This window comes from Photinus pyralis, unplaced genomic scaffold (assembly GCF_008802855.1).
Source record: "Photinus pyralis isolate 1611_PpyrPB1 unplaced genomic scaffold, Ppyr1.3 Ppyr1.4_LG1, whole genome shotgun sequence".
NCBI classification, from domain to species: Eukaryota; Metazoa; Arthropoda; class Insecta; order Coleoptera; family Lampyridae; genus Photinus; species Photinus pyralis.
The window spans coordinates 62492665-62509300 of record NW_022170249.1 but is presented as its reverse complement, the minus strand read 5'-3'; the positions used below and the strand labels follow the sequence as shown (position 1 = coordinate 62509300).

At 36.0% G+C, this 16636-nt stretch overlaps 1 protein-coding gene across 1 annotated transcript; it reads right to left on the bottom strand.

The window, feature by feature from the left end:
* Positions 1–14107: 14107 nt before the first annotated feature.
* Positions 14108–16231, bottom strand: LOC116172748. The gene is made up of 2 exons (XM_031490018.1): positions 15215–16231; positions 14108–15132 (listed from the first exon to the last, which is right to left on the bottom strand). Exons 1-2 carry the CDS (start codon positions 15396–15398, stop codon positions 14108–14110), a joined length of 1209 nt encoding a protein of 402 aa, XP_031345878.1. The 5' UTR covers positions 15399–16231.
* Positions 16232–16636: the final 405 nt, after the last annotated feature.

The window sequence follows — 16636 nt, the reverse complement described above, 5'->3', positions numbered from 1 at the left end:
AACCTAGTACCTACAAATAAACACAAAGTTAGTACTCTAATGAAAGTGGCTTTGTATGAACTTGTATCACTACAAAGCATAATTTAATAAAATGTTTACGTCTTTGTCAAATACGATTGTCGTTTTATTTAATAGCTACTTACTTTCTGTGGTAAATAATAATCAAAAGGTGCTTCATTCAAAAATCGCTCTATTTGATCCTTGCTGAAAACCTCCGACTTCTTTGGCTTGTATCCAACGTTTTGCTTCTTAATGAAGGCGATCAGATTATAAAATTTGGTGATGTCCACGCTCTTATTTAAATTTAAAGTTGAGCGTAGCATTGAATACGTAGCCCATAGTGTTGACGGTTTTTTAACCTTTATTAATTCGTTAAAGTATGTCAATAACGAACTTTCAGAACCTATTGGGGTACGTTTCTCTAAACACCTGGCCTTGTACAAATTGTAAGTTTGTTCGTATCGTTTTTTACTTTTATCTGGCAGTATACGTTTTGAAACTGTCTCTGCAACTTCTCGTAACTCAGGGGGAGTACATATAATCTCTTCTGAATCAGACATTTTCAATTTTGAATTCAAATTTTCGTAAAAGTACGGCCGCGTAAAATGTAACTGACGGATGTTTGACAGTTGTACCAACTGTGTGACATTTTTCCACTAACAAAATGAGAAGAAAATGCAAAATTTAAACAATTTATTTAACATTTTTGTAATTTCTTACGATTGTGAATAAAGTCATATACGAACCTCGGCGAAAGCTTATTTTTCTCAGAATAAAACCACCATCGGCGCTGCGCGCCTCAGGTGGTTAACATTCTTCGAAAAATAAGCTACTTTCGCGCTCGGTGCGTAATGTACTATTAATGAGTTAGAATCTTTTTTACTTAAATTTCAAAGTGAATACTGTAATTTTAAATATTTACAGGAAGTAGGCAATCTTGTATTGCCTGTTGAACATGTTATTGGGTATGGTTTAGACAAAGTCTCTAAGAATGGAACAGTCCTGCCCCAAAAATATGTTTATCAACGTATACCACTTGGATCAACTTTTAAAATGCTCTTTCAGTTACCTAACGTTTTACAAGAAACTTTAAAAAATATAAAGCTTATACACTCTCAAAATAAAGTTTGTAATGTTATTCAAACTGATTTTTGGAAAACAAAAATTAGAAGTGAATACAAATCATCTGATATAGTTTTACCAATTTGTATATATTATGATGAATACGAAACTGGAAATCCCTTGGGATCCCACAGTGGAATACATAAGTTAGGTGCTGTATATTCTTCTGTACTTGTACTTCCAGATGAATTTCAGTCACAGTTAGAAAATATTTTTTTGGTATTATTATTTCATAGTTCTGATTTAAAACGATATGGTACTAAAATGATATTTTCAAATTTGCGAGACGATTTGAAAATGTTATCTACTAAAGGTATAACAGTCAACATATTGGAACAAGAGTTTCAAATATACTTCCTTGTCGCTTCGTTTTTAGGGGATAATTTAGGAATACACACTTTATTAGGGTTCACTGAAAGTTTTAGAGCGTCATACTATTGTAGATTTTGCAAAAGTTCTAGAGATGAAGCTTCAACAATGGTTGTTCATAACGACATTACTCTTCGTAACAAAGATAACTACGCAAAGGATTTGTTAATTGACAACATATCTTCAACTGGTATCAAAGAAAATTGTATCTGGAACACGTTAAAAGCATATCATGTCACAGAAAATTTTGGAGTAGATTTAAGTCATGATATCTTTGAGGGTATTGCGGCCTTTGATATGGCAGAGATACTTTATCAATATATTGTGGTGCAAAAGCTGTTTTCTATAAGCGTTTTAAATTCAAGAGTTAAATATTTTAATTATGGTGTTCAGAATGTTAATAAACCCCCTCTTTTTACTTTAGCTAACGTAAAAAATAAAAAAATGAAAATGTCATGTGCTGAAATGAAATGTTTTGTGTTATATTTTGGGCTCATGATTGGAGACTTAATTCCTGTGGAAAATAGTGTCTGGAATGTATACATGCTACTTAGGGATGTGTTGGACATTGTGCTACGTCGATCAATTACTTCAGACGATTGTGAAAAACTTACAAAGTTAATAAAAGAACATCATACATTATATATGGAGTTATTTTCATTAGTATTAAAACCTAAACATCATATATTGACTCATTACCCATATGTCATCAGCAAAGTGGGACCAGTGCATTATTTTAATTCTTTAAAATACGAGTCAAAGCACCGGGAAGCTAAAAAATCGGCCAATGTTGTTTCATCAAGAATTAATTTGACAAAAACATTGGCTATTAAACATCAATTAAAACTATCGTATAGGTTTGTAGACAATAATGGTTTTAATCGAAAAATAAGCAAAAAAACGACATGTACTCTACCAAACGTTCATTCAATAATTCCTAACTTTTATCATATAACTATAGTATCAAATGGTAATTTTAATAACTTCTTAGAAAACATTTTTTTGCATAATAAAGTTTCTATTAATAATGTAGATTTTAAAATTAATATGCTAATATCAATAGAATCTTCATCTAAACCTATATTTGGCATTGTTACACATATATTAGAAAATCAGGAAGGTAACTTTTGTTTGGTGTATAAAGAGGTAAAGTCACTTGATTTTAACAGGCACTTGTATGCATATGAAGTTATTCATTTAGATACAGAAAAAATCATACATATTAATGATGTGATATACTGTTCACATTTAGTAGAAACACTTTTCATGGGAAAAAAGTACGTAGCCATATTTTAAATCATAAGTGATTAGAAAAAATGTTAGGAATTGTAGTATGTTTTTATAGATTAATTACGCCGTCTTTGACTTTAGAATTATAGATTTGGTAGTTTTGCGTACCTACTTATATATTTTAAAATTTAACAGTACTTATATAAAACAAAATAGTTTAGTTTGTTTACACATTATTTCTAGATTTATTATATTACATTTGTGTTACTTATAGAATATAGTTACTTACCATTAAAATTTAAATTATGTTAACTTTTATATAATACGTATTAATTTTGTTATAACCAATAATAACATTTTAGTTTCTTTACATTTTATTATTTTTTTTTTATAAATTTTTGTCAGTCGTTTGTATGTAACAATTGTGAGATATTATATACGTATTTTTCCCGAACCAATATTAGTTTTTTTTTGCGTATCCTAAACATATAATAGAAACAACATAAAACTCAATTTTAGTGAAGTTTTATGTTGAATTTGCTGTCCAAATTAAATATTATTTTATCGGCAATAAGTTTCCTATTTGATGACATATAAAAACATGTTTTGGTTTATTAATTAATGTTGCAGAAAAAAGATGGTAAATATTTATTTTACCTAGTCTGCGTAAACTATTACTTAATATACCATAGCTAATTGCCATTATACAATATTATTAAGAACAAGTAGAATAGTATTCTATTCCTAAATGCCTCATTGGGTTGTGACAAATACTACTGGCTATTTAGTATAGCTATTCGCATTTATCTACAACAGTCGTTATGGATTATAGACGCAACCAAAAGCAAATACTTACCTTAAGTATACCTCATAATTACCTCAAATATCTGTGTGATCTGCTGCAAATAGTAAGAATAATAAGCATTGAAATCAGAATATTGAAAATAAGCATGTTTGTTACTTGCAAGTAATGTTTTAATAACTACTCACTAGTAAAAAAAATATGTGAGGTTATATAATTTTTATTTGCGGTAATTATATTAACTTACTCAGTTGTATTGTTTTGTGTTGCTCTGATAAGTGTAGTGATTTTCTGATAGGTGCGAGTATTTAACACAAATATATTTTTTCGCACATATTTGTATATTAAACGTAAATAAATTACAATATTTGTCCCATATTTAAATAGGGAGTATATTTGATGGAAATGTATTTATATTTATGGCAAATAATTATTTCTCTCCGTGTAACAAATGGAATAGCTTCCGAGATAAATAACAAGAAAGTTAACTGTATAATCGGCCCTTGGCACTCGAATTAATCATTCATTTTGGTGAAATAGAAGCAGAAAAAAGTTCACGCTTTAAAAAATCGATCGGTGCGACCCGATTTGCAAAATCATTTTTGGTTGTTTCGAAAACTGGCTTCAAAGGCAAAAACTGAAAGAAAGTAAAAAGACGCCGAAGTGAAAATTAAAAACTCAAGTTCTAAGTTTAAGTGTTAAGTGCATAATGGTGAAAGGGCAAAAGCGTAATATAGGTAAATCCATTTAAAGGTGAAAAATACGCGATCTGGAAATTTCGTGTAAATTCATTACTCGGTGAACTCGAAGTTTTAGACGTTGTGACCGCGGATGTTCCCCCCGAACCAAGTGATGCGTGGCTGAAGAAAAACGCGACTGCTCGAAATATTATTATCGAATATTTAAGCGACGCATTTCTGAATTTTGCGAAGGACAAGCTTTATGTCAAACATATTTTCGAGAGCCTGGACGCAATCTACCAGAGAAAAAGTCTCGCCACACAATTAGCCAGTCGAAAAAAATAAAATTATTTTTTTTAATCTTTTAATGTTGTCGGTATTTAAAAGTAAAACGGCGTTCCATAAAATGATTTGTTATAGAATTCCTTCCCCGCATCGGACTGTAGATTTTTCGGTCTACGTCTGGTAGTTTTGAAAATATCCTGTATGGCTTTTGTCACCTCCTCACCCGTTTTAGTCTTCAGTCCTCTCGTCCACAGATATTTTGAGAAACAATCGATAACTACCAGTATGTGTTTGTAGCCTTTATTCTGTTTAGCGTAAGGTATAATTTGCTCTTATTACCACGAATCTGTTCGGTGGGGTCGTAATTGCGCCGTGCGACATGAGTTGCTATTATTATCTGCTTATAGTTACTTCTATCCTGCTTGGATACTAGCGATTCATCCGGTTCATTCATGATGATAAGTTCGTATAACCCTGCAGTACTTTTGTACCGGTTCCCGTTAATGACCAAATCTTCGTCATCTATCGTCACCTCCGTCTTCCCCATTCTCCACTTATCCGTTTCGACATTATAATGAATTCCAAAGGTGGTGTCAATTGCATTACTCGTATCTCTTATCATGCGCTCGACGTATATACGTGGTAGGTGTTTGTATTGTTCCAAAAAGGCTTGCGAACCTTGCATATCAAGTAATGAAGCAGATGATTCTGATGCAATAGAGGACTCTTCTTCTTCTTCCTCCGGTTGATGCTCTCCTATCACTGTACTCTGTAGAAATGATGGCGGCTGTCTCAATGATGGAGTAGCCGTGGGGTGAAAAGGTCTAACCATAGGACTAATATCAGTTGGCGGATAATTTTGAAAGTAGGGAAGTCTAGTCAGCGGACTGATCTCGGTAAGGGAAGAGGGCATTCGTCTCACTCGCGAGTAATAAGGTATCGCCGGAGTCGTACGTTGTTGTGGTGACTTTCTTTTTGCAGGACATTGACGTTTTTTGGGAGGTGATGTAAATACTTCGTCCTCTGATGGCTCCTCCTTTTTCGTTTCCATAACCGATGATAGCAGCGGTTCGATTTTCTTTACTATCTGAGCTAGCGGTTGAATTAACGGTTTATACGTTCGTACAAATTCCACTTGTTTAATAAAACGATCCGCTTTGAGACGATTGTACTTTTGCGTTTTACGCACCTGAACTATTCGACGTTTCAAAGCCATCTCCTTATTATCCATGATCAACGGAACAGGTAAACAGATATCAAAAAACAGATCAACTGGAACAGGGTCTGTTCCCCAATAAAGCTGTTCAGCTGTTATAGCTGTTCAGATGTTATAGCTGTTAAGCTGTTATAGCTGTTCAGCTGTTAAGCTGTTATAGCTGTTCAGCTGTTATAGCTGTTCAGCTGTTCAGCTGGTAGGAAAACGAATGCAAATAATTGACGTTAAGACATACATGCTTCTTAAATTGAGTAGGATAAACATAGCTATTTTTACAGAAGGCCCAACGTATAAACTGGTAAACAGATAAACTAGTAAACAACTGAGCAGGTAAACAGATAAACAGCTATAACAGAAACAGATTTATTAAAAAAACAGATATTGTTTACCTGTTCATCTGTTTACCTGTTTATCTGTTTACCTGTTTATCTGTTTACCTGTTTATTTCTGAAGCTGTTTATTTTGAAAGCTGTAGGTATACTTGATAGCCGTGTTTTTACAACTGAAAAATAAGCACGTTTTCACGGTAGGTTCGTAGGTATTATACATAGTGAAACCTTTTCTGAAACGATCGTTTTGCACATAGGCATCCTTAGGGTATTAAGAGAAAGAATAAACGTTAAACTTTTATCGCTTTATTTACTAAAAAATTATGACATTGTATAATTGTTATGTATGTAATACACGTTTGCCAATGCACAATGACATTTTGGATAGGAATGATAATGATATAAACAGCTGGCTTCCAATTTAGGTAATGCAGGTTCCTCGTTGATCTCGACGACATCCTGCGATAAGGTTTTTCGTATAAATTCTGCCTTCTCCTTTCCTTTCACATATATAGCCTCCATTGGTGATACTAGCCGGCGAAGTATAATCGGAAATAAGTGGGGCGGTGTATGTCATTCTTCCCATTTAATACAATGGTGGTTGTGCATCAGCCAGATTGCTTGTCTCTGGTAGTTCACATCTAAGCTGCTAAATGAAAATGGAGGTTTGAACACAAAATGTGCAACTTGGTGCCCATTAAATACCGCCAACTCCTTTGGCGTAAATGTCGTTGTGGATGTTTTAAATCCTTGAACGTCAATAGCAACAACCATTTTCTGCTACTGATTCACCAACTGTTTCGAGCACTATAGGTACTACTGGACTACTAGCACTACTGTACTGATTGAAAGCATCGCTATAGCTTATATTTCCAACCCGTGACCTTGAAAGTGGTTGACTGCGATGATTGGCGCTTGTTAAGGCGCGTCCAGACATGGCGAACGAGCGCGAACAAGCGTTGGCGAACGCAAACAAGCATCGACGAGCGGAAAGCAGAGAGATTTTCTTTAAAACGAGCGCGAACGAACAATTCGCGGCCATTTTACCATTCGTTTGTGTTCCACAGTTTTCTGTTTTCGAGCATGGATTCGACTCGAAAGAAAAAAATAATAGTAGCAAGTGCTGCGTTTTTGTTTCTGAAATTAAACGAGAAAAAACGCAGAAGGCGCCGTCGATGGTGGATGACATCAATATTTAGAGACAGAGAAAACCGTAATGCTTCAGAATTATTGCTTACCCTTACACAAGAAGATTCCGGGCATTTTACAAACTTTTCCAGAATGACTGCCACTGATTTTGAAGAATTGTTGCAATTAATATGCAAATGCAACAGCGACCGTTCGTTCCCCGTCCAGACCTGACGATCGCGATCAAACACGAACGAGCATTTTCCTTTGATGTACCGACCGACGGCGGATCGCGTTCGCCGACGTTTGTCGTTGCTTCTTCATGTTCGTTTGCGCTTGCCGCTACGTCCACACTTGAAGAAATTCTCGTGCTCGCGAGTGCTTGTTCGCGCTCGTTCGCCATGTCTGGACGCGCCTTTATATGTGAACTGCCTCAGTTATTCCGAAAGGAATTGTATCAACGCCAAACAAATTCGGGTAGCGCGGGTTCCTCTTACGCAGAAAGGATCCCTCGGCAGCGGTGGTGGAATTATCACAACTGCCAAAAATGAGGATCTCATAAATATACACAGCCTCAATCTATTCACCTGTCACTTCTTCCGTTTCCAGTTCTCTAAATAGCATGACTCCACTGCTACGTCGATACGATTTACAAAGGTGCGAATTTCAAACGCCAAGCACATTACCGAAAAGGCCCCCAACCGTAATTCTAATTAGTTTTGCAGTGTCTAGGGGAAAATAGGATCTGTAACGTTGAATACCAAAATCTTAGACCAAAACGAGGTATAGGTACTTTTGCTTATATGTATACTGTAATGTAATAGTATTTTACATTATTAGCCAGGTAAGTGAGTTTTTACTGGCGATAGGAGAAGTTGACTGGCGAGCCTGTCATCTCCTAGAGCCAGTAATAGTTATTTACATATGAGTATGGTAAATCAAGGTTTACGTCAACGAGTGAGATGTTTACTGCCGAAGCGTAGCTGAGGCAAGAATTTCGAAACGAGTAACGTTAACTGATTTGACATACAAATAATGTAAACCATTTTATTTCATACTGCTCTTTTTTCTATTAAAATGCCATACAATTTTTGATTAGAACGTGTACGCGTTTAATTGAAAGCAAAAGTCGATCACTTGATTTGTTTGATCTGACAGTAGTTTGACACATTAATACATAGGTTTAGATGGATGTCAATTGATGTTGCTAGGAAACATTTCCAGTCTGGTAAAAATTTTCAGTCTGGTAAAATACGATTTACCAGACTCAAATCAGTCTGGGAAAGCGGCGATTACTAGATAGTATGAAATAAAAACTATTACCTGGCGTATAATGTACAATATTTTATTTGTTACTCATTTGTAAACAATAGTAAACGTAAATAATTAGTTCTTGAATTGATCTCAAAGAAATGTCTAAAATATCATGTTATCCATGTAACAGAGACTTCGCATTAATTCTGGCCAATGAAATTACTAGATTACTAACTTGTAAAATTTTTACACGTTAGCTGTCAATTTTTACAAGTCAGTGGCGTTTAAAGATGACGTTTACCCGTTTGCGTTTTGTCTTGTTAATCAACGTTTACAACTGAGTAACAAATAAAAATAATTCATTGACCGACAGGCATGGATGTCACGGGTACCTCATATATTCATCAAAATAATTGCCCAAAGCCTCTCGGCGTAGGTAATGAACCACTTCCCACCTCGGTATGTAATTTACTACTTTTGGGAATGTTTATCTTAGGGGTGTAAGAAATTGTTTTGCTATTATAGGAAATGTTATAGGGGGGAGCGCCGTTAAGAGAGCTTTCTTATATACAGTTTATTTTTTAAATAATTCATGCACATCCTTTTTTTTTTCTTCATGCTAAATTTCTGCGCCATCCTATCAGCACTCATGAAGACTTATTTCTAGGGGCAAGGAGTTATTGAAGTCGGTTATCCACCTTAAAATATTTATGAAATCATGGGTAGAACATACGCACAATATATGCTCGGATGCAACTGTGATTATGCAACCACACTAGTCCCATTCTACATTCGGAAAAGTATGATACTGTGTTTAGTTGCATTAACTGCATCTTCGCGAAATGTCGGATGCAGTGTTGCAACCATACTAGCTCGCTTCTGCATTCTGGGTTGCATAACAACGCTATTAATTTACATCTTTCAATATAAATATATTTTAAAAGTGAACTTAAGAAATTCTTCAACAAATTGAAAATCCTTTTTTCCAAGCGCCTCTCTTTTGGAAGAGTCCAGTTGTTTTGTCGACGGTTTGCGCATCCACCAGTTTGCAGCGGTATCCATATTTTTTAGGCCCGCCCGTAGGTCTTGTGCGCCAGTTCCTTACAGGTCGGTCGCTTCCAGAGCCGAAAAGTAGGCTGACGCTTTTCATTAGGTCTTCTTGACCTTTGCCGCTCGAGGGTTGTTGATGTGGTTGTGTGACTGTAATCAATCATCGGTTACGGTTCTACAAAATATTTCCACAAAAACTTACGGTACATTCGTAGGATTGGTTCCACACCACCTGAGTAGATATTAATTGAAGTTAATTTAAGGCATGCGATGGTGCTGGTATCCAAAAGTGATAAAGCTATGCAAAAAGAAAATATGCAGCAGCAGCAACTCCATTCTATCTGTGCTATGACCCTGTTCGAAATGCTCCCCCATATTTACTGTAAACAAGTTATTATTTTTAACATGCGTGCGCAAAAATAGTAGGGGTGGGAGAGAAATATAAAACAGTTTGTACCTACTTCCGCAATAGTTGACCAAATTTTTTAATTATTAGATTCAAATTATCGTCGTCCTTCGTATAATACCGGGGGGAAGCGGGAGGTCGCCGGGGGTGCACTGCCACTGCGTTTTTCTGCAGTCCTCGCATTATTTTAGTTAGGGACTGTTGTTGTTAATTTGGTTGCCGTTTTTTTTTTTTTTAAACTCTTCCTTTGCATTCCCGGTTTTTGGTACTTTTTCGCCATGACGTATGTCAGAAGAGAGACGCGAATGAACTAATGGAAAATTTCAACCAGTGTCTTTAGCGGAGAGAAGAGGGATGAGCTGCTACATGATGCTTGCAACAGACGTCTTTGTTTCAACACCTGCAGGGTCCCGGGGGGAATGTATTCGATTTAGATTCCAAAGTGCAAGCGCGCTATACAATTTTTCTTTGGTATACTTTTCTAATTTACCAATTATACCTATAGCGCAACTTGCCGGTTTACCTACTGTAAATGAAGATTTACTAATATTCTTATTTACCCTCTTATACGTACCTACTCTTATTTAGTTCCATACGTAGTTGTATGTCTACAAAATAGATTCTCAATGATAAGCAATTCGTGGAAACCAATTACAGCCACACGTAAATTATATCCTTGCTTTTTGGAAATTTTCCCCCCGAGCAATGTAGTGCCTTTTATACAAGAACAAGGAAAACGCGATGTAGGTGCATAAGTACGTATATATAGGCAAATGCCAGGTCCCTGAAGTTAGCAGTACTCATACGAGCTCAAAAATTATTTAATGTTTTATTATTTTGAGCTTTTTTTGAGCTTTTCAACGGAAGCACTCTAAATTTTTGAGCTCTCACAGTTACTTTGCAAACTAAATCTGAAAAAAGTTACTGCTAACTTCACGTGAGCAAAACAAATAGCAACTCAAAAATTAAAATAACTTAATAATTATGAGTTTTTTTTGAGCTTTTCAACGAAATAACTCTCATTTTTTGAACCCTCATAGTTACCTCGTAATTCAAAATTGAATAAGTGTACTGCTAACTTCACGTTAGAAAAACAAACTGCAACTCAAAAATTAAAGATTACTTAATAAAAATGAGCTTTTTTTGAGCTTTTCAATAGAACAACTCTCAATTTTTGAGCTCTCATAGTTATCTCGCAAATCAAAGTTTATAAAGCGCACGTCAGTAATACAACTAGCAACTCAAAAATTAAACGTAACTTCATATATGTATATATTAATTTTTTTGAGCTTTTCAATGGAACAACTATAAATTTTTGAGCTCTCGTAGTTACGTCGCAAATCAAAGTTTAAAATGTGTCTAAAACGTCAACTAAGAAGACTAGCATCTCAAAACTCATACATAACTTCATACCTTTATGTTTTTTATCTTCTCTACAGATCAACTTTCAATATTTAATCTCTTAGTTACTAGACACAACAAATTAGTTGAAATAGTAACTAAACAAAAAAAAATTTATTTTTCATACTGTAGTAAACAATAATATAATATATGTTATGTCCTAAATCCAATCATTGTTTAAATAAATATACCCGGTAGATACTTCGTTGTTATGCGCTACCACGAATATATTAAAGAGTGAGGTGACACAGAGGTGTCGCCGCTTGCTCTGGACACTTTAGTTTTGAGATCGTCGAACACCTCCCACGTACCATCACACCTTAGACTATACCCTATGTAATGTCCATCATCACTTGCAATGATAGGGGCTTTATAATTAATTACCCCTCGTAATCGATAGGTTGATTTGTGGAACGAGATCACAGGAGGTATAGAAGACAGAAGACAACGAATTAGTTCTTCCGTGCCAACGTCCTGAAATTGTGCATTAGGGCTTCGCTTATTTTCATTTGTCGACAAGATTTCCATAAACAGCAATGAAGACGGAGTGTAGGTCCTCTCTATTACTCCAGAGCAGTAATAGTTTACTGAAATCAAGTAAGCAAATATTCTAAATAATCGGTTTCTCTAGTTTAAAATGCAAAGGTGGGTTAAACAGCATATGAACTAACAATATGCTAAACACGGCGTGTTTCATTATTTTTATACTCTAACTTGTTATTGATTAAAGACCTAAAAGTACTAATTGTTTTCACCACAACCTACTCAATACTACGTGATACTGGGAACAGATTAAAATCTATAGTAACGATTCTTACAAAAAATTGTTCACATAGATTTTAAGCTGGTCTTAGTACTAATTACATGTTAAACTGCATAGGTATATAGCGGGACTACCGAATTTCTTTTTTGTGAACGTCTGTACAAATAGTAAATTCCAATTATAATTAAGTGTTAGTTGTGTTTGTTCTACGGTTTAGTGCAATAAATAAACGGTGAAATTACCTTTGTCTTCTTTGGTTTCTGGATCTGTATAAACATCAGAATTATATCAGTTTTGTGGAACTTCCGTCAAAAGTTTTTTGCTGCATATTTGACCAGGAACTATTTGTTGGATTGCATCCTGCAAGTTCTTTAATCCCAGCTCACCTAACCCTTCGGGGTCTATACGTACTATATGGTACTTCTTATTGATGTTTGGTTCTGGACAATAGGGCGAAGGACAATGTATATGTTCGGTAAAACTTTCGGGACAGTTTGTTACTGTGTACATATGTGCAGCAGTAGTTACACAATCGTGCGAAATAACTCCACCTACAAGTTCTTTGCCAGGGAATGCTTGCGTCAAAATAGAGGAACGCATGTTAGTAGCCTGAAGACCTGCTCTTGACGTTTGTGCAAGGTACTGCGCAAGACGAAGCACTTCACAAGGGTTCTCCATAGACTCAAAACAATCCCTAGCTTTTAAACTGTCTACATAAATACAAGCTAAAACTTGGACAATGCTATCGAATGCACCCGTGTTTTTAAGTTGCATTATTTTTCCACTAGACCTTTTAGGTTTTGCAGATATGAGGCCACCATTTCTTAAAAACCCTACCTTTGGAGCATTTCTCACGTTGCTTTCCTCAATTGTAGCCCATTCAGGACACGGGCCTAAGTATCTCGCCTTCCTCTTCGTTTTTGGAGACCCACCTAAACCCTTCCAGTGTTCAGTTTCTCTCGATTCTTTAATTATGGCTTGGTGTTTGGGGGATAAAACCACATTATCTAATCGATCAATAAGATACGGTGCAGAAGGATTAGATTCCGTGAGTAATTTTTCAAACGTTTTTTCTCTTGCAGTGGAACTTGAACTAACATTTGGAGCGCTAATCAACTTCGCGTTGCACTGAATACAACGTCTCCTTTGACCGTAGCCTTCATCTTCACCATTAGTGTTTACGGGAACGGAGCAGAAATCAAGATTATGGATGGCTTTCTTACAGTTCACGCAAACGTGAGCACCTCCAGGTAGATTTCCTTCCAAACACAAAGAGCAAGTAAGAAGGTTAGATGTTTGAGAACAAAATGCGTACTCTGAGGTATTTTCATTGTTTGGTGAATATGAAGATATATTTTTGCTTGCCGAAGGTAAACTTACTATTTCTTCTAGCAAATTAATATTTGGAGGCTGTCCATCGTTTGAGTTGATAATTTTATCTGTTTCTTGAACAAAGTCGGTCGCACCAGCAAGTTTTACTGCCCCGTCAATGTATTTGTAATATTCTATTAAAAAATTATCTATTCTCATTGGAAGTTGTAATTTTCGTGTTTTTAAATCGTTGTAGGTGCTTTCTACGCCAGCTGATGATGGTCGACTGTCTACTCTAAAGTAGTCATTCATAACTTTTGACCATAGTGGAAAACGAGAAAAAAGATGTAAAAGAGGTTTAACCACCCGAGGCAGGAACATCATATTGTCTCGATCACCATCCGCGCTTTGTTGCACCAAATCTCTGCTAGCGCTTTCAATATCTTTTACCCAGGCCTTTCCTGTTGCGGCCATGTCTTCTACGAATCTAGGAAAAAAATCCCCGGATATAAAACCCCCGGAATAAAAACCCCTATGAAAAAAAACACCAGGAAAAAAAACCCCGAACAAAATTTAAGCGAAGTTGGTAACAACTGCAGATTAACTCATAAGTTCTCTTAACCCAATTCATAATAATGAGTTGGTACATTGAAATGGGTAATTAATTAATGCAATAATGAAAAAAGTATATTTATTGAAATAGAATAAAAAAACATTATGGTACAGGGTAACATCACTGAACACATGTACATGTATGGTTATTAAAATCTTATGTTATGGCTAACAGCATTTAGAAAATCTACTAAATTCCTTACTCCATCCCGATACTCTTCGCATAACAGTTTCAGCCTAGCCTGCATAACAACATAAGCTGGCTTTTTCTTTTTCGGCATTTGTCTTCCTATTTGTCGCTGCTGCACCTTGGTTTCATCCGTCGATAATTCCTGCCTCATTTTTTGTATGAGCACCCATACGGTGGGATGGTTTTGGCCGACCAAGGTCGAAAATCGATGGTTCCAACCTTCGGTATGGTTGTTAGTCCGCTCATCGTCTTGAAGGGTGGTATTATGTACATTCCAGCAAGGCGGAGGAAAAACCGGCGGGACATTTCGTATCCGCACATTATCATCATTGACATTTCCTACTCGTCTATTTGTCCCTGACACGTACGTGGCATCGAAGTACTCCACGAGGTCTTCGGCACCTTCGGGGATGTTTTGCCTTAAAAACTCCATACCTCTGGCAACATCTTCCAAAGGTAGAAAGGCTAAGCCGTCCAGCATACCACAAAAGTTTGAAAAATCTTCATCTTCTCGATAGCGACGTTGCAACCCAAGTTCTTGTAATTTTCGTTGGGTAGACTGACACAAATGGTAAAAGCACCCGCGAATAGTAATATGATCTCCAAATACAGCCTGAAATGCTTGAATTGCAGCTCTTTCAAAATCCATGTTTATTGATAGAGGATCTGGAAACAGATTTCTCTCCTCGCAACTGCTTACTAGTGCCCTGAGCATGATTTCGTAACTGGTTTGTGTCTTCCTTTGCAACAAACTATAAGCGCATGTTACAAAAAGTCCTTGTATTTTGACACGCACCACATATAGTTGCAAAAAAAGATTTGGCGCTAGAGAGAAGTTCCCATCTACAAACCACGCTGTAGAATTCGCAAGATGGACCAAACATCCATCAGTAGCAAATATTATCACCCGCTCGTCCGAATTTGGTCCATTGTCATGTAGGAGGAACCTTTCATTGTTGGGCTCTCCTGTAGTACGCCAGTCGCCTAAAAATAACGAAAGGAAAATTAATATATGTTCACGCAATACGTTTCTACAAAATACCAATAAACTACAAATTTACCGTACCTTCAATAAGAAGTTCTTGCAAGCTTTGTGGATCTGGAAATTTAGCGCCCTTGTGATTTCGCAACGTCCTTTTAATTGCATCTTCAGTTGGCAATACAGCACGTGTCGAGTTTGGCAATTGTTGCACAGCTTCGGCATATATTTGAATAGGTTTAGCCAATGTATCCCTAGCTCTAACCTTCATACCTTGGATACACTTGACCGCATTGATTTCTTCGGCATTATTAGGATGATTATGCTCTGCCCGTAAATCTGGATCCTCATTGTCCAACGACGTGACGAGTATCGCCCGGCACTATAAAAAGTAAATAAATTTATTTAAAATATTCATTTATTGAAGTTATACCTAACACTTATAGTAGGATCACAACCGTGAACGAGATATTTCGTGCATTGCCAAAGTAGAACACTTTAATACCTGACCGTTCTACTGTGGCAATCCACGAAATGTCTCGTTCTCGGTTTTGATTGCGCTATAGACCATAGTGGTATAATGGCAAAAAATAAAAAAAGGTTTACCTTTAATGAAGTATATTTATTACATCTCCAGCGAATATTGTTAGCACATCGTTTATGTACAACGTACATGTAACCACCAAAACATAACTTTTGACCACCTTTATTTGAAGTTATCACCTCCATAGTTTGTTAAATTGTAACAATTATTTTGAAAATATTAATTTATATAGAAACCATCGTCAATGGGATTGAAAAGAATGTAACCCCATTAAGAATGCCTAATTACGATTAAGTGCACTTATCAACAAGATTTGCAAAATGCAATAATAATAGGAGATTTTATTTTACCGCGCTCATTAATTACCCATTTAACTACAAAAACTCATTAGGAATGTCTGGGATTAAGGGAAGAAATGAGCTAATGAACATTGAAAATAATAAAATTTGCAGTTGTATAAGAAATTATTTTGAATTTGAATTTTGCTGGGTTTCTTTTCCTGGGGTTTTTTTTCCCAGGGGTTTTTATTCCGGGGGTCTTTATTCCGGGGGTTTTATTTCCGGGGTTTTTTTTCCAGTGGTTTTTTTTCCTAACCCTTTTTTTCCAGTGGTTTTTTTTCCTAACCCCGAGAGAACATATTAATCACTATTCCACGTACAGTACAAAAAAGGCTGCCATAGCCGAAAGAACAATTAGGACAATCAAAAATTATTTATACCGTCAGTTTAGTCTACGTGGAAAATATGTATGGATTGATGCAATTGAATCAATCACGAGCGAGTATAATAATCGTAAACATCGAACAACGGGGATGAAGCCGATCGAAGTAAAGGCCGATACACAGCTGAAGGCCTACAGCCACATCAAGCTCTTCAACAAGAGACATCGTTTTAATGTTGGCGATGTAGTTCGAATTAGTAAGCACAAGAGTGTGTTCGCCAAGGGATATACTCCGAACTGGTCCA